The sequence below is a fragment of the Bathycoccus prasinos genome (genome assembly GCF_002220235.1).
Source record: "Bathycoccus prasinos genomic : Chromosome_10".
Taxonomy (NCBI): Eukaryota; Viridiplantae; Chlorophyta; class Mamiellophyceae; order Mamiellales; family Bathycoccaceae; genus Bathycoccus; species Bathycoccus prasinos.
Genome location: NC_023999.1, coordinates 624887 through 642792, shown reverse-complemented (window position 1 = coordinate 642792; position 17906 = coordinate 624887). Strand labels below are relative to the sequence as shown.

Here is a 17906-nt window from a genome sequence, read left to right as displayed (position 1 = left end):
TGTAACGGAGGTTAATACTAAAATACAATAACAATCTCATCACCGTCTTCTTCTTTGCTCTTCTTTCTCCTTCTTGGAATAGAACACGGTCCAATACGACTTCGTTGGATTGACGCCAAACCTGGCGCTTTCGTCGGCGAACCAATAGACCCAGCTCCGTACGCGCTCGTTATTTTTCAAGTCGATAAACTTTGGTATCGCGTCTAGGTCCATGAAGTGCGGATGTTCGTATATAAATACCACGGAAGTACAAATTAACGCGAGTAACATGTACAACGTGGACACGGAGAAGAACATGGACATGCAAAATAAAATGGCTCGTAAATCGGCGTAAAATATTTGAATGTCTTCGCCAAAGAGGTACGTGCACATCATGCAGTTGAATCCTAATATAGCCGATTGCCAAGTCATTCGATATCCGACATTCCAACACCACGTTTTATAATAACATCCTTTACACGAAGGGCTCAAAGTTGCAAACAAATAGTTCGCTCTATACGCGATTAAGGTGTCCAATTGAATTCGTCCCAGAACTGGTTTGTGATCCATCGCCGACGCCTCTTTCGCCATCTCGTGTTCGACAATTTGCGAGGAAAATTCGTGCAATACATGGGGATCGCCGTGATAATACCCATCTTTATGCGTCAACGAACAGCATATAGGGCACGTGCCTCGCACTGGATTATTCGTGAATGGACACTTCATCGCGTTGAAGTTTACGAATACTTCCTCCTCTTCGGTTCTTTGGAACAAACTTTTCATGTTCCTCCACGGTCTCTTATCGAAACTCGATCGGATCTTACCGTATTTGTCCGTGTCGAGAAGAATGTACGCGAACGCGCAAACTAAGAGCATTAAACCAGCCACGCCTGTGGTGAAGTAAACTGCGTGTTTTCGTAAACGGGCGTTTTTGAAAGAAGGAGAAGAAAGAGAGAAGTCAGCAGCACAAAACACCAAGACGCGAAACGCAAACAGAAGAGAGATAAAAAGACGAACAACGCACTTCCAAGCAAATACATGTACGTTGTTTTCTGAGAAAGCAGAACAATCCGCAAGAACAGGGTGCATCCGATGGGAATATACGCGCGCCATCGCATGCAGTTCGCGATACCGAACGGTTGGAAGGCAACTTGGAAGACAGTCATAATATTTTAAAACTTTGAGGAGTTGACCAAAAATGGTCTTACGATGTGACGAACATTTTCACATCCCAAAAAAGGAAAAACGAGGAAGAAGAAAATACACGGGCGCATTTTATTTCTCTCCCTCTCTCTCTCTTATTTATTACAACAAAAACGAATTATTTCTTTGCATCCTCTTCTTCCCACGCCGGATTCTTCTTCATAATGACTACGTTTTCCAAATTCGAGGTGATTGGGATGTATTTGCCGCTTTCTAATTCGGCTCGGTCGCCCGAAGCTAGTAACACCGGCGTCGTGTGCGTCTGAAAGCCGGTGATTGTTTTTGGTCTACCAGCTTGGCCGACAACGTCGACAGCCTGGCCAACTCTCACGGGAATCGGTAAAGCTTTACCTTCCTCGTCGACACACATCAACATGCGCGGAACGGCTGCAGCGAAGAGATAATAAAGCATGTAGTGATGCTTTCCTAAAATCGTGTGCTTCATGTCCAAACCGGCGAAGCAGGTGATCATCAAACCAGCCAGGGAGACGCTCGATTGCAAGGTTCTATCGGAATGCGTCGGAGATAAGGTGAGTAAACCTTTGCCCAAATGCACTAACCCTTGCGAGACGCGGACTAAAAACAAAAGACTCGGTTCTTTGTAGTAGTAGCTCGTCAATTGTCGAAGCTGGTGCGCTAAACGCGCATTGTTCGTACCAGCGCCGACGATACCAAGCGCCAAGCAAGCGGATTGAGCGATTTCTTCCGAGTTATCGTGCGATAATCGACCTAATTGATCGGTGATTTCTAACTTCGGATCGGAAGTGTGCAACATGGCTAAACCGAGAGGAATAGCCAATTTCACCGAGTTGTCCCCGTACTGAATCAAGTGATCGTACGAACGGATCGCCATGTCGCGACCGAGGTCTTCACCCATGGCAATAATAGCAATGCCTAGGCACGCCACAGATTGCGCGTCTAATTTCCAACTGTCTTCTTCCGTCGATTCTTCTGTCGTTCTGTGTTCACCACATTTCGCAAGCAAGGCTTGTACTTTCAAGACGTTACCCGAGCAAGCGTAGGCGCAAACGTCGAGAACGACTTGGCAATACTCCGAAATGCGTTCCGGAAAAGTCTTCGCAACTTCTAACGTCGCTTCAACTTCTTGCTGTCTTTGCAAAAACATCAAGCCGAGACCTAAGCACATCAAGTGCGCGAAAGGATCTTCCAAATCTTTCTCCGGGCGAAGCATCAATGCTTGGACGATGGATTGAACGGACTCTTCGTGACACGTGCCGCAGTAAACTAAACCTAACGATAAAGCGGCAAACGCGCAAACATCCATTGGCGTGGATTCATCCGTTACAATTGGCGTCAAGAGTTCAGCCACTTCTTCCTTCTGGCAACCGGCGTACGCTAAACCCAAGCCCATGATTGCACCGATTCGAACGGACGAATTATCTTTGTTGACGGATTCGTAAAGCAGACCGTAAGCTGGATCGCAATCGTTTCTCACGTTCGTGTTGATCAAACCGACGGCGAGGAGACCACCAGCAACGACTAACGGCTCTTCGGAATATAAAAACGTATCCACCTGCGGTAAACCACCTTCGACGTCCCACAACAACACAGATCCTAAACTCGCAGCTGCGGACATTTTGCCGTGGTCTTTGTTTTTGAAAATCCAGGAAACGTTGGAGGAAGAGCCGCCTTCGCCAGTCGTGCCTTCCGCGGATTGCGCGGTGAGCAACTTATCGTGACCGAAACCGGCGTTGACAAATGCGTTGACAAACGTCGCCGCTAAATTCGCGCGAGCACTATCTACAGCAGGCCCGGACGGCGCTCTGCCTTCAATCAAATGTGTTTTGTAAATATCCTCCGGTAACTTGGCTTCCATCACGTCCAAATCTCTCGCTAAAGTCAAGTAATTTTCGCAAAGCTTCGAGTTTGACATGATCAACGTCAACTCTTCCGCGTCATCACCTTCTTGTTCGCACGGTCCTTCGTCTAATTTCAACGGGTGGCCGTGTCGAGCGAGAATGTAACAGAGCTGTTTCTTTTCTAACGGGTCCTTTGAAGCTAAAAATGTTTCTTCAATCGTACTTTGTACGCCAATCTTCAACGCCACTCGCATGGCGTCACACAATTTGTTCACTTTCATGAAAATTTTGTGCGCGGTGGACAAGACGATACCGTCCTCCGGTTCCGGCAAATAGCTCGAGCACGAGATCAAATACAAACACGTGCGCGAATAATTATTCTCCGTCACGTGGTCAATCAAATACTCCAACTTTTCCACTTCAATTAACAAATCCACTGCCTCAGGCTCGGCGTTGTGCGACATGTGAAATGGCACGATGTCCTTCACCAACTTCATCAAATCGTCAACCTCTTTATCTTTTGCGGTGACCCCTTCTTCTCCTTCTTCTAAGTCTGCGCGTCGATGGTACTCGATGCCGATTTCGCTCGCCAAGTTTCTCACGTACTCATGGCCCCAAAATCCAACCTCTTCTCCGCTCCCTAACATCTTATACTTCAACGACTCCGGAATGACATTCTCTCCCGGGGAATCTGTCATGGATAAAACGGAGATAACATCCGCTAAAAGTTTCTTGTTTGTCGCGTCTTTGATGGTCGGGTACTGGTCTTTGAAAGTTTGCAAGTGAGGACGCAAGAATTTCAAAGGTTTCGGAACCGAAGTCATCGAACTGTTGTTTTGTAGGCACGGGGAAGATTGAGAGAAGAGTGAACAGCAGGTGAGTCATTCGTACGTGAGCTTGATGATGTGAGAACGAAAGAAGGAAAAGGAAAGAAAGAAGGAAAACTATAGAAAAGAAATCGTCGATCTCGTTATTCGTCGTACCTCGTCGCCGTTTTGATCTCCGTTCGCATGCTCTCCAGCGCCAACTTCGCCACGCCCGCTTTGGAATCCATCACCCTTTGGACTAACAGTTCCAAGTTTGTTTTCAGCTGAAGATCTTCCTCGGATAATTCAATCTCCGGTTTCGCGTCTTTACCAGTCGTTTTCGTAGACTTCTTTTCATCATCATCTTTAGATTTGTCTTTTCCATCGGTGGTGGACGATGGAACGACGACGTCTTTCTTTTTCTCACCCATGTTGATGATGAGATGATGAGAAGATGATCCTCTTTGCTCTTAAAACGATTTTCACGAAGTGTTGAATCTACTGACAGACAATTGAAACGTGTCTCTTCCTACTCGCAACAAGTAGAAAAACGATATGAGCGGAATAGAGAAGAGTGCGTACAAAAAGTTTGAAGTTGATCTGATGGGTCTGTCCAGTTCGTCCATATTGTGCAAAAAAGCACTCAAGAAAAAAAAAAGGAAAAAAAACTTCGTTGCACTTCATATTATTATACCACAACACGCTATTTACTTATTTGTCTCCATTCTAGTGCGAGGAATATTCTCTGGCTTGAGCTTTCGTGAGCTCTCGCAAAATCATCGTCGCGTAATTGCCAGCGCCGAGCTTGAAGGAGAGTTTCGCGGCGAGAAGTTTTCCTCCTTTCTTCTCTACTTTTTTGTCGCCGTCGTCGTCTTCGTCGGTATTTTTCATATTCTTCTTGACGAAAGCGTCCATGTCCGTTTTCAGTAAATCTATTTTCGAATCATCGTATCGCATGAACTCGCATTCAAGATCTTTCGGTTTTAGAAAGAGTCTGCGATAATCGCCCGGGTACGATCGCATAGAAAATTCCATGATGGAATGTTTCGTGAGCTCTAAGTCTACGCCGTCTTTGTTCATGGCGAGCTCGTGAAACAGAGCTTTGCCGTCCAACGTTTTATCGTCTTCGCCGTCTGCTTTGGTTGCTGCCCAAGAAGGGTAGATAACTGCGTGTCCAGGAACTGGTAAAACGACATCGGAGGGATCAAAAGCATTCTTCGAGACGTCTTCAGCTGTGACAAGTTTCACTTTCTTCAAATTTTCGCCACGTTTGAGACCTTTATCATAGGCTTCGTCCGAATGTTTTTGAATCTCTTCCGCTGTTTTCCCGTTGTCTTCGTCGTCTATAATGGCGACTAAATCACCCTCTACGACTGTGTTGATTCCAAATTTTCGGACTCGTTCGCTCGCAACTTTATTCCATAAATAACTCTGGTACGCGTTAATATACATGCGCTTCATCTTGCTCGGAATGGCTGTTAGCTGTCCGCAGAAATCGTTTTCGCGGCCCTTCGCTGCTTGCACCTCTAATATCGCGCGTTCTATGTGCATAAATCTAGGAATCGTTCTCAAAGCTTCCTGCGCGTCTTTAGTTTCGAGATATTTCTCCTTTGCTTGCTTAATCTTCGTGGATTCTTTCATCTTTGGCTGTAATATAACATCTACGGCTTCCTTGAACTTACCATTTAAGAGCAACGCTCCAATTTTATGCGTCGTGCCGGTTGATGTCTCTGAAGCATCCTGTGTTGTCGACGATACGTTGCCAAATCGCTGAGCGCCGAAATAATTAATCGTTCCAGTTTCGCGCAAGGCGTTAATACCAGCTATTACAGTCTCTTTGAGCCGTTCATCTATGTTTCTAAGACAGATGATGAATGCGTTCCCCATCGATTTGCCGAAATACAGCGGTCTTTCGACGTAGGTGAAGTTACCAATCTTTATATCTTTACACGCTTTGTTCAAAGAAGCGAGTCGGTACGCTCGGTACTTATAAACTGATATTCTTTGCGTCGTAACTGCTCGCTTATCCTTCGTACCAGCTATTTGAAACCGTTTCGGGTTACATTTCAGAAGGTTGCCAAGTTGATTCAGTGCATCTGTCGTATCTCTTCCCGATTTACACATCACGAACTGCAAAGTCGTCGGGAGATCTGCTGGCCATTTCGGTCGCGTATCTGGAGTGGCTTTCTTGTGCCGCTTGTTGTTTTTGCTTTTATTATCGTCGTCTCTCGCGCCTCTCTTCTTGCCTCCCCCCGAGGATGGGTGCACGCGAATGCATAAATTTTGCCCATTCGTCGCATTCGGATGTCCATTGTCTAGCGTCACAGAATCTGTATCGAGTTGAAACTGCCGAAAAAACGCGTGCAGTTGCTTTCTGTGTTCTTTATCTTTGGAGGGTGCTAATACTAATGGTTCAAGAATGCCAATTTTCCCCTCGCCGCCGTCGCCGTCGCCGTCTTCTAAAACTTGTAATAGGGGTTGAGTCCCTCGTCTCACCCCTGGCGTATTCAGAAACGCGCGCAACCGCTCCACGTCTTCCTCGCTCCCTGAAATCTTCTTGAACTCTTCAAATATCTCTTCTTTGACCACGACGACGTTGTTAGAACTCTCATTCGCGTCGCCGCCACCCCGATCATCGTCGTTATCATCTTCTTCGATGATTTTCGTCACCGTCGTGTTTTCCAACATCGCTTTCTCTTTCCTTTCCAACTCTCGATCGACGAGAGGTTCGAGTTCGGTCAACGAGCACACTTCGCCACTTTCGGTGATTTCTTGGACGATAAAGTCGGAATTGAGCGTTTTAAATATCGCCGGGAAACCAGAGAGGGTGTTCGCAAACAGTTCTAAACCGATTGCATGTTCCCCTTCTTGGATATTCTTCTGGTTGTTGTTTGCTGAAACAGTTGGAATCGACTTGGGAGACATTTTTGTGTTGTTTTTTTGTGCGAAAGAGAGAACAGAACAAAACAGAAGAGGAGAATCTTGCTGAATTTTAGGGTACTCGTACTTGCGTTCGTGTAGACAGCGTTGATATGATATGAAAAAAATTTACAACTCAAAAGTATCTACATCATCCTCTTCCAAAATGCCGTCGTCAAAGTCGAAATCCATCATACCACTCGCGTTCATGTTGTTACCGTAGGATTGATCGAGCATCATAAAGGTATCGACTTCGCGGTCGATGGCTTGGAAACCGCCCATACCACCGTTGGAGGCGTTTGCGTTTGGCGGTAAAAAGTTGGCGCCGCCGTTGGCTTGGGCGTATTTTGCCGCAGCGGAAGCTAAGGTGGCGAGTAAACCCCACGAGGAAAACGCGTTTGAAGCACCGACGCCGGCAAATGCCAACGGACTTCTCGATGGCGTCGTTAATTTAACGGAGAAGATCTCACACGTCGAGACCAAGTCCAAAAGGACGTCGTCGGAAGTTTTGAGTTCGTCGCACAAACCTCTCTTCATGGCGTCTGGGCCAAACCAAGTTTCCCCGGTGGCAACTTCGTCGATGTTCAGCGACGGTCGATTGGTAGAAACGAAGCCTTTAAACAACGTTAAAACGTCCTCGATATCTTTTGTCGTCTTGATCAAATCTTCTTTGGTGATTTTCTTCGTTGGCGTGATTGTTCGCTTATATTTGCCTGCCGTAATAGTTGCGAACTCTATACCTTCGTTCTTCAAGCGTTCGTAGACATTCGGGACGTCGCTGATTACGCCAATACTACCCAAGACAGCAAATGGCGAGGCGACGATTTTATCAGCAACACAAGCCATCATATAACCGCCCGATGCGGCAACCTGTTCGACGCATATCGTGAGCGGTAAACCGGCGGCTTTAATTCTAGTTAACTGCGCGGCGGCTAAACCGTACCCAGTAACAGTACCACCTCCAGTGTTTAACCTCAAAATAACTTCGTCCCCTCGTTCCTTCTTAGCAGATCTCAACAAACCGGTAACTTCCTCTCTCAACTGCGCGGCTTGACTCGCTTGTACGTCGCCGAAAAAGTCGAGCACGAAGACGTGTTTCTTCGAAAGTTTATCCTTCGGTCCCGATACCTCGTCAACGTTATTCAACAGAAGGACGTCGCTGTTCGCTTGCCAACCAAACGTTTGATTAGGATCTTTCAATACGTCCTCGAGCGATTTTAATTTCGATTTCGGTACCGCTGCAGCAACCGCGGTTAAATACTTATCTTCGTTCAACATTCTCTCGGAAGCGATGCGACCGAGCTCTTTCGCCTGTTTCGACGGGTTTTCTTTGCCCATGCCGAATTTGTTCTTGATGTTGTTCATGATATCGCCGTCTTCTTTCGACGACGACGCAGCTTCGTCTTCCTTGGAAGACGAAGAGCTCGAAGACGAAGATTCTTTCTTTCTCGCGCCGAGTTCTAATGCGGTTTTTCGCGAGGATGCCGTGATGGCGTTCATTCGCGTCTTCAATCTGTCGTCGACTTCTTTCCATTTTTTTTGCGCCTCGAGAATGGCGTTGCGCTCTTCCGAGGATAACTTACCCAACGCGTCCGCGTATCTCTTCTCAAACCTCTGCTTGTTCTGTTGCCGCTTAGCGGACGTTTTCGAAACCGTCGCGGCTTCAAATTGTAACGCGTACGAATCCAATCGATCGTTCAACCGCTTGATGGATAAGTACGGTTGCGTTCGCGGCTTCTTTCCCATCTGCCCGCCTCTGAGAAATCCGAAAGGCGAGGACGACGACGACCCGTCATCATTTCCACCGGAGGAAGACTTCCCTCTTCGAGCGCCGGAAATAATCATCAAAGCGACGATACCTACCGTGACGGCTGGGACCCCCCACGAGATTAACGTTTTCAGCGTATACATGGACAACTCGTGAAACTCTGGCGAACTGAACGCGTTCGAGACCGAGTCGAAGGCGCCAGCGGCGAACGCTTTCGGAGAAAAGACCAAAAAAGGTGCCACGGAAGCTGCTTGCATCATCATCAGTTTCTCGTTGTTGTCTTTAGAAGACGAACGGTCGTCGTCCTCGTCCCTTCCGTCTTTGGTATTGATGAGATTATTGGTGACGACGTTTCGATTTTTACATTGTTGGACGACGATGCCTTTTCTTCTCGACAAAGAAGACGTCTTTCTTCTCCCGAAGCACGAGAGAGAAGTCAAAGAAGTCAATGAAGTCAAAGAAGAAGAAGAAGAAATCATCTCTCGAGCAGCAAAACTGGGATATAGTCACTCGTTTATTATGTATATACTTCTTACTTGTTTGCGCGCGAGGTGCAGGTAAATGAAGAGAAAGAAAGAAAGAAAAAAGGTGACATAGGCACCCTCCTTCCTTTTCCAACCACAAAAAAAAACGCACGCATGGAAAGCTTTTGCAAGAGAAGAAAAATTTATTTTTAACAACCCCCAGAACACACGACAGACTGATGAGGACAGAAGAACAGAATCAAGAAGGAAAGCGTTTTTTTGCTCAAAATCCTCGTTTCTGTGTCGTACGACTATCTCGTCTCATCAGCTCTCTCTTTTTTATAGCACTCGTATTTATTATTCATTAGAGTTTAACAACAGAGAAGAGATGACGACGACGACGACGTTTAGGACGTCTTCTTCATCAGCAGCAACAGCAGCAGCAGCAGCGGGAACGACGACTTGTTCTCGTCGTCCCTCGAGAAGATGCAGAAGAAACAGTTCGCCCCGCACGAGGAGAAGATTAATCTCTTTTTCTTCTGAAACGAAAGCGGCGTTAGCGGATCAACAACCCTCGCAATCATCATCAGCAGCAAAGAAAACTTCATCACCGTTATCGTACGAGTTAGTCCAAGGCGCTCTGGTGAAATACACGGTGGAAGAGAAAAAAGGACCGCATCCACCGACGTGCGTTTTCCTCCACGGCATTCTCGGTTCTCGACGGAACTTGTTGTCTTTCGCGAAACGGATGGCGGAAGAGATGCCGAGTTGGCAATTTTTATTGGTGGATTTACGATGCCACGGACAAACGAACACGGAGAGCACGGAGAGTGGGGAGAGACGTTTCGGGGAGGATAGCGTAGAAAGCGCGGCGAGAGATGTTATCGAGACGCTGCAGTCGCTAAAGTTTTACCCGCACATGCTGGTCGGGCACTCGTTCGGAGGGAAGGTGGCCATGTCTATGGTCCATCAGTTCTCGCAAGGCGAAAGGAATAAGGTCTTGCCGAGGCCGGTTCAAGTGTGGGTGTTAGATACGGTCCCGGGAGATGCCTGGGCGAGGACAGGCGACCATCCGAAAGATACCATTAATTTTGTTCGAACTTTGGATACGCCGTTCGCGTCGAGGAAACATCTGGTGGATTCCTTGACTGGAGCCGGGTTTACCATCGAAGGCGCGCAGTGGATGACGACGAATTTAAAGCCCGCGAAAGATGGGAACAAAGGCGAATTAGATTGGGTGTTTGATTTAGACGGGATTAAAGATATGTATTCGAGTTACGAGGCGACGAATTTATGGCCGATGCTCGAAACGCAACCGAAAGGTTTAGAGGTAGATTTCGTTCGAGCGGAACGGTCCGCGTTCGTTTGGGCCGAGGAAGACGTGAACAGATTATTAAACACGGGAGCGAGAATACACTTCTTGGAAAATAGCAGTCACTGGGTCCACATCGACAATCCAAACTCGCTGTTGAACATCATGAAACCGAGCTTTGAGTCGTTCAATCGAAGACGATGATTTAGATTTTTAGATTTTAGCGCATTCAAATAAATAGCACACATCATCATTACGTATCAAAACTATCCTCTCGTTTTTATTATCCACCTAAACGAATGCTATGGTCGTCCGCTTTCTCCTGCATTTCCAAATCGCCCACGTTAAACGTTTCCGCGTCGGCTTCGTCGCAACTTATGCTCGTTCCGTCGTAGCTCACCTCGCACTCTTCGTTCAAATCTTTCACGTTGGTCACTCGATACGTTCCTTCCGCTAATCCTTCGCACACCAAACATCCTTCCTCCACGACTTCGCACTTTACCTCGCACCCTTTCTGTCTCTCCGTGTCGCACCTGGGCGCTAAAAACTCCTCCTCTTTATCGTCTCTCGATTTCTTCGTCCCTCCCCACCAGGCGGAGACTTCGTACGTTCCCGAGGGGATATCTTCGGAAATAATCGCCCCTTTCTCTGTAACCACGCAGTTGTAGCCTTCGTCAATTCGTGGTTTTTTATACTGAAATGCTGTTTCTCCTCCAGCAGCATTAGCGGAGACTTTCATCCTCGAGTGAAGAACGACAGAAGAATGCCGTTGTCCTGATTTACTGTTATTCTTATTCTTAGGGATCGTCGTCGCAAAATTTTGTTGTGATTGACTTTTTCTCATGAAAGAAAACTTTCCCCGCGTTGCTAAGCCGCTCGAGCGATGAGTGCTCGCAGTAGTACCCGCGCGCGCCACTGTTACCAATGACGCCATTATTTTATGCGTTTGTATTCTTCTATTAAAAACAATGAAGGGTTTGTCGTTCGTTTGTTGTGTTGAGAATTCGTTTTTTTTGATGAAAGACAGAAGAAGATGCCAAAAAATGTCTAATGGCTGACTCATCATTTTTGGCAAAAAACATCATCAAAATTGCAAACATCAAACACCTTTAAACAACGACCAAAAATGTCTGCACAAAGAAAAAGAAAAATAATAATACCAAAATGGAAGCGGCGGAGAAGCGAGGCAAAGTGCGAGTGCTCGTCTGCGGCAACGCCGGGTCGGGGAAGACGACGTTATTGAGACACGTGAGAGACGAAGTGGACGTATCGACGACGATTCAGACGACGGTTCAGACGACGACTTCAACGACTTCAAAAACGACGAGCAAAAGCACAAGTGAAAATAAAAAGAACGAGACAAAAATGCTGAACTTACTGGTGGAAAACGTAGAAAGGACGATTGGATGCTCCGCGGACGTGAAATTGATATTCCACGAACACGCGAGGACGGAGCATTTCGTGGAATTGTGGGATGTTGGCGGTCACGACCAGTTTAAAGACGATCGAGCGGCGTTTTTTAGGGACATAAATGCTGTCATTTTAGTGCACGATGCCTCGCAGAAAAATAGCGCTTTGACGTTGGAAAGATGGGCGAGAGAAATTGCGCAACAAGGGACGTTTGTGGCACCGGATACGCACACACCAAATCCGTGGGTGACGAGTACGAGAGATCCGCACGTTATATACGGGTTTGGGGGGTTACCGGTGCCGTGTTTGGTGATTTCGAACAAGAGCGATAAAGCGTACGTTCTCGGGAAAGGGGACGTGGCCGGATTGAAAGCGAAGACGGCGTTTGGCGGATTTTTGAAGAAGATTGGCTTGAAATTACAGCCAATACTTCCGACGACGACGTCGAATAGTAATATTAGCGGTAGTAGCAACAACGCCATGGGACTCATTGACGAGGATTATAATGATTTAGTTTCCTCGCAAGGAGGTTCGCCGACGCTCGGATTTCGAAATTCTCATCATCATCGCCAAGGCTCGAGCGGGAATAATATGGATTACTTCTTAGACCCGAGAGTACCGAGAGGCGCGTTGGATAAAAGGCCAATACCAAGAGGTCTGAGGTGTTCTGCTTTACACGGACGGGTGGATCATTCCTCGTTCGACGCGTTCTTTAAAGAGATAATCGATCGGAGGTATTATTCAAACCTTTCGGTAAATCTATCGTCTGTGCCATCGACGCAAAATCAGGCGCCGGACTCGTCAAACTTGATCAGACGATCGCACGATTCTTTTGCCTTTAGCAACGATTTAGTTTAGAAATCTATAGAGAAGCTAGTACCTGAGTATTGTATATTATACAACTATTTATTAGATCTACTACTACTTTTTAACATGGAAGTTGCGCCGTGCAATCGATTCGTACGATGTGAGAGAGATTTTCACATCGAACTTACCCATAATTTCTCGCAAAGCTCGAGCGCACGTTGAATTTTCACCACTCGCGCTTGGAACGACGAGAGAATCGACGATTGTTTTCGCGTTAAACAAGAAGATTTCGCCTGCACTCTTCTCCTTCTTCTTCACATCCTCTTCTTCTTGAAGCGCAGAGCAGAGGGCGAAAGGGAAAAATCTCTTCCGGAAGTCCCACGATGAAGAAGAAACGATTTGTGCATAGATGAACCCTCTGTTCGTCTTACGACCGAAGCGCAAACAAAGAAGCATTAAGCAAGAGCACGCCTCGAATTCTCCACTTGTGCTCGCATCCTCACTGATTCTTTTGATCAAGTGACACGCGTCATCAATCAACCTCTTCTTAAATTCGGAAATCCTCTTGATGCGTCTGGCGCCCAATTTTTGCTTCTCAAAGAAGCCTTCCACTTCGCGAACGTCGAGCGCAAAGTGTAAAAGTTCATCTCGACGCAATCGTTTTGTATTCCAACGTGCGAGTGGTAAAACGAGATCGTCCAAACGTACTATTTCTACGCCGAGTAAGACGAGCCTAGATGCCAAGACAGGTAAGACGTCGTCTTCGCACCCTTCGCGAAGCGTCGTCGAGAATCTCACCATCGAGTCTTTTTCGACGTGTTTTGCCATATTGGCCGCAATCTGATACAATCCTTCCGTCGCGTGTTTCAAAGAGTCACTTTTAAGACTTGTGCGTCTCAGAAGCTCAATCAGAAGAGTTTCTGCAAAACTTGTCGCCGCGTTGATTTCAAGAGAACCGAGCCACATATGTTTCAATACATGCGTAGCGTCGGAGTCATTCTCGCATTTTTGATCGTGAAGCGCGAGCGCGGCGCGGAGAAGATCTACATCTTCACTCTTTGCTGCCGCTCGAACGGCATTAAGCACATTCACGTTATTGATGATGCTATTATGAGCGCATTCATAATCTGCAATAGTGCGGTTTACAATCTCGCCTCCGATGTGTTTCGCAGGCCGAGACGAGGCGAAGCACACGACGGAGGCTACCAACTCTTTCTCTCCGTAATACCGGCGCAACAGAGATTGGTACGGACCATCACCGTTTGGTAATGGAATAATATTTCCGAGCGCTGCGAGAGCTTCGAGTGCGTTTGACTTCTTACGAAACTCTGCGTCTATGGCAAAGAGTGAATCGAGAAGTCTCAAGGAACACGCGCCGAAATTGTTGGTGGCGTCCACGCCAGCACTCTTATGTTGTTTCGAGACATCTCCTGCAGATAGTATGAGTGTTCGCGCCGAAATCGAAGAGAATCCCAACGCCAAAGATGCGATGTCGCCAACTCGACAATTCTTACCGCCGCCGCCGGCGGAAGAAGATGATATGCTTTCCAAAGTCTTGAGAAGTTTCTTGGCCAAATCCTGGCCTCTCCCGAAAAGTAACGGGCGAACGAAGAAGTTTGCATCGTCAACGAGAGAAGAAGAGGGCATTTTATGAACAGTACTCTGCTTTGGTGGAGACGGTAGCCAACACCACGACAAACTCGAGCCACCGAGTAACGCACTCGCGCCAAGTACAGCAGAGCATCTATCTTCAGAGCTACATTTGCGATGCGCATCCGTCGCGGTGACAATCAGGACGGTGACAATCTTCTCGCAAAGCGCGTTTTCCACGGGAATGCCTCTCTCCAATGCAAGACTCGCGAGGGCGCCTAAAGACATTAAGCTGAATGCCTGCTCTTCGACTAAAAATGTGCTTAAAGTTTCTTTTATAGCTCGACTTATGAGAGCATTGTTATCACCTTCTCCTTCCTTCACGACTCTCGCAAGAATTGGAAGCGCGCAAAGAAGAGCGCGACGCCATGACGATTCATCTTCCTTACCATCATTCTCTTCCAAGTACTCGATTGAATTCGCAAATAGTTTCAATGCGAGTTCATAGTCTCCCACCGCTTCAACAAAACTTGCTAATCGAACAAAGATATATTCGGGATGTTGCTCGTTGAAATCATTAAAAAATGTGCCTGCGCTGCTGTCTTCTTCGTCGCGAGTAACGCTTCGGAAAATAAGCTTTGAGCACCCTAGGCGCAAACATTTAGAAACTAAGATGCCGATTTCTTCTCTCGCGCGCGTACTCACGGCATCGCTTTTGAACCCATCTACAATTTTGGTAGCAACGCGGGTCGTTTGTATGGCATCTGGCGATTGTAGCCGCTCACCTGTAATGCGCGAGAAAAATCCAGCGTCGAGAATACGTTCTCCTTTACTTTTCGAGTCATCTGCAGCTGCGTTGCTCCATGAAACCATCCACCGCTCCAAAAACTGCATCATCGTATTTTCAATAACGTATTCGTTCCACCACGCGTGCGAAAATTTATTTCTCCTCACGAATTCACAGAATTGCATTTCGTACGAATCGCCATCGAAGAGTAAAAGTAAAAGCAAAGGCGAAATGAGCTCATCGTCTTTCGATTTCGTGTTTTTTCGCAGCCGTTTCGCCGTTCCAATAGCGAGCCTATACAAGAACGGATCGGAAATTTCCATCAAAACTTTCTCTTCATCTTGATTTATGGAGCTGCCTCCGATGAGAGATATTCGCTTTTTCTGGGACGCGCGAGCACGTCTACTCACGGATTCAGATTCCAATTCAACAATCCGCGCAATCACCTTTGAAGCCGCTCTCACAACATCCTCATTTTCTTCCTCTATGAATGTGTTGACGAGACGTGTGAAAGCGAGGAAACTCGTTTTACTTTCCTCGCTTTCGTTATCGTCTTCTCCATCGTAAATATTAAGCAAATTCTTTAATTGTTTGATGTTGAATTCATTCAAGGAATTCCATGCTTCAATTCTGAGTGAATCGTCTGTTGTTTTCGATTCATCGAGCGCACAATCTATGAGAGCATTGACGACAAGAGAACCGGCCTCTGGTACGACATCAGCATCCTCGACTCCGTATTTTAAAAGTCGTAACCACCGTTTGGCGACTAAATTCGAATCTTTTGGCCGCGTTGGCATCTCTTTCGTTACTATTTTAAACGCAGGATAAAAATCCAAAGCTTCGGCTTGAAACAACACTTCGATTGTTTCCAATCCAATCGCTCGACAACACGAAGGTCTCTTCTGCTCAATACACGTCTGTATGGCGTTTGCAAACGTTTCTGCCGCTCTAAAAGGATCTGCTTTTGAAACTTCCAACATAGCATTTGCCCCAGCTAACGTTTCTTCGAAGATATGACTCGCTATTGCGCGCTCGATAGCTTGTTGGAAGCGAAACGAAAGCTGACTCCCACTGGAAGGCGCAGAAATCCACGCTTCCGCTAATAAAACTAGATCTAATGCCAACGAACGTTCCTCGTCCTCCTCGTTATCTATGTGTTCAACAATAGGAAGTAGTGTTCGTAAAGCTGCGTTTGCACTCAGAGGATGGGACGCCGAAGACGCCGCAGCTTTCAATCCTCTCAAAGTCGCGAGCGCTACATCCTGCGCAGGCGGGGGAGAGACTAAAAAATTCTTTTCAATACTAGCCAACGCCAGAGAAACGATTGGAAGTCCTGAAATTGCAAGCTCAGGACTCTTCCTAAACCGTGTTCTAACTGAATCTAAAGCCGCATTTCGCACGCGAAGCGATATCGGTGAAAACATGCACGCGAGTGTGAACAAGGCGTCGTTCTCTTCGTTTCTCCGCAACGCATGCTCGAAGATACTCTCTTTTGTTTCCAAAGCCATCGTTTGGTTTGATTCTATCGCCTGACAAAGGTCGTGCAAGACAGAGCATTCAGTCAATGGATAAATATTATACATTTCAGAGATATCTGAAGCAAAAGAAGAAAAAGAACCTTGTTCTGCTGCGATATACGCCGTCTCGCTCTCGCCTAGGTGATTTTCTGAGAGCGTCGCCGAAAGTTCGAGCAAGTGCATCCGAAGGACATCCGGGTATGAACGAACGCACGTTTGAGTCAACGAAAACAAAGAAGATTGGTCCTCAATCGAAAGTTTCCCAACACAATTTGAGATCAAATCACACGCGGCGAGTGCGTTTGTTTTACTATCGCGACGCGATATGCGTAGTATTCGGTGCGTGTGGAAAGAAAGACTCACAACGTCTTCGCCTTTCTTCACGGCATCGCACAGTTGCGCCATTGCACCCAACTCAGCTCTCACAACGATCGCGTTTATTCTATCCTCTTCCTCTGTCTTCTTATTATTATCATTTACTTTCATTTCGCACCAATCTGCAATATCCGCGATGGCTTCGCTCACCCACGAGACATCCTCCGCGCTCGAACATTTATACCATGGCAAACACTTTGTCAATATCTCCAGCGCGGCAAAAGACCCGTCCCTGACGAGCGCAACTCGCGCTAATCCCGGAAGTAATGACGAAGACGTCGATACCATCGCTCCACTCACATTCCACTCCAAAATCGTTCGATAAAATAGCCTCTGGAACCGTTCGATGTCCTTTTCTTTCAAAGTCGCGTAATACAAGAACGTGCTGCATACGTGCGCCCCGCCGGATTTCATCGCTCGATACAGAGGCATGTAAGTGCTATCATCATAACCATCTTCCCCTCCTTTTGCGGTGGCAAAAGTACCACTCCCATTGATGTTGTTGTTCGAAACGCAAATATCGTATATCCCTCTCACTAAAAACCTCCCTTTCGTCCCATCCGTCGTCGCTTCTAAAGCCGCGAGTAACTCGCTCGTAACGACTTCTTTATCGACGACATTGTGCTCGACCAAATCACACACGCGTCGAGATATTTCGTCCACCACGACTCTGCTCTCGTGTAAAAAACACCTTCTCAGGAGCGATTTCTCATCTCTCGATCGTATTCTCGTACCCTCCTCGTTCTCGTTCTCCTTCTTTATCTTCTTACTCTCGACGATACATTCCATGCACAAGGCTCTGGTTCCCAATCGCAAAGCGCGTTCGTTTTCCCCGGCTGATTTCGTCAGTCTCTCGAATCGGTCGAGTATTTCCGAGAGAGACGAATTTGATACAGATGAAGATGAATGCATGATATCTTCTTCTTTTATTTCTTCGCGCCGCCGCCCCCAGAGTGTTTTCGTTTCATCGCTGCTCGTATATCTAAGAAGAACAACTGTTTGTCGTCTTTTTGCTTTTTGCTTTGTGCGGTTTAGGTGAAAAATTCAAAACTTCTTCTCACTTTTTTTCTCTCATCGAGGACGGGGCAGACGTTCTTTCGGGTCTTCTCGTGCTCTTCTTGTCTCCAAAACTAACACTACTATTACACG

At 46.8% G+C, this 17906-nt stretch overlaps 8 protein-coding genes across 8 annotated transcripts; 2 read left to right on the top strand and 6 right to left on the bottom strand.

Moving 5' to 3' along the window:
* Positions 1-39: 39 nt before the first annotated feature.
* Positions 40-1092, bottom strand: Bathy10g03420 (predicted protein; the record flags this gene model as incomplete). Its single annotated transcript, XM_007510670.1, has 1 exon — positions 40-1092. The coding sequence occupies one exon, from the start codon at positions 1090-1092 to the stop codon at positions 40-42; it is 1053 nt and encodes a 350-aa protein (XP_007510732.1).
* A 208-nt stretch (positions 1093-1300) lies between these two features.
* Positions 1301-4239, bottom strand: Bathy10g03410 (predicted protein; the record flags this gene model as incomplete). The annotated part of the gene is made up of 2 exons (XM_007510626.1): positions 1301-3830; positions 3986-4239. The coding sequence occupies 2 exons, from the start codon at positions 4237-4239 to the stop codon at positions 1301-1303; spliced, it is 2784 nt and encodes a 927-aa protein (XP_007510688.1).
* Positions 4240-4534: 295 nt separating this feature from the next.
* On the bottom strand, positions 4535-6733 carry Bathy10g03400 (pseudouridylate synthase 7 homolog; the record flags this gene model as incomplete). Its single annotated transcript, XM_007510382.1, has 1 exon — positions 4535-6733. The coding sequence occupies one exon, from the start codon at positions 6731-6733 to the stop codon at positions 4535-4537; it is 2199 nt and encodes a 732-aa protein (XP_007510444.1).
* Positions 6734-6856: 123 nt separating this feature from the next.
* On the bottom strand, positions 6857-8974 carry Bathy10g03390 (putative periplasmic protease; the record flags this gene model as incomplete). Its single annotated transcript, XM_007510627.1, has 1 exon — positions 6857-8974. The coding sequence occupies one exon, from the start codon at positions 8972-8974 to the stop codon at positions 6857-6859; it is 2118 nt and encodes a 705-aa protein (XP_007510689.1).
* Positions 8975-9347: 373 nt separating this feature from the next.
* Bathy10g03380 (predicted protein) lies at positions 9348-10475 on the top strand (the record flags this gene model as incomplete). The annotated part of the gene is made up of 1 exon (XM_007510432.1): positions 9348-10475. The coding sequence occupies one exon, from the start codon at positions 9348-9350 to the stop codon at positions 10473-10475; it is 1128 nt and encodes a 375-aa protein (XP_007510494.1).
* A 79-nt stretch (positions 10476-10554) lies between these two features.
* Positions 10555-11205, bottom strand: Bathy10g03370 (predicted protein; the record flags this gene model as incomplete). The annotated part of the gene is made up of 1 exon (XM_007510555.1): positions 10555-11205. The coding sequence occupies one exon, from the start codon at positions 11203-11205 to the stop codon at positions 10555-10557; it is 651 nt and encodes a 216-aa protein (XP_007510617.1).
* Positions 11206-11435: 230 nt separating this feature from the next.
* On the top strand, positions 11436-12539 carry Bathy10g03360 (predicted protein; the record flags this gene model as incomplete). The annotated part of the gene is made up of 1 exon (XM_007510635.1): positions 11436-12539. One exon carries the CDS (start codon positions 11436-11438, stop codon positions 12537-12539), a length of 1104 nt encoding a protein of 367 aa, XP_007510697.1.
* Positions 12540-12602: 63 nt separating this feature from the next.
* Positions 12603-17669, bottom strand: Bathy10g03350 (predicted protein; the record flags this gene model as incomplete). The annotated part of the gene is made up of 1 exon (XM_007510436.1): positions 12603-17669. One exon carries the CDS (start codon positions 17667-17669, stop codon positions 12603-12605), a length of 5067 nt encoding a protein of 1688 aa, XP_007510498.1.
* Positions 17670-17906: the final 237 nt, after the last annotated feature.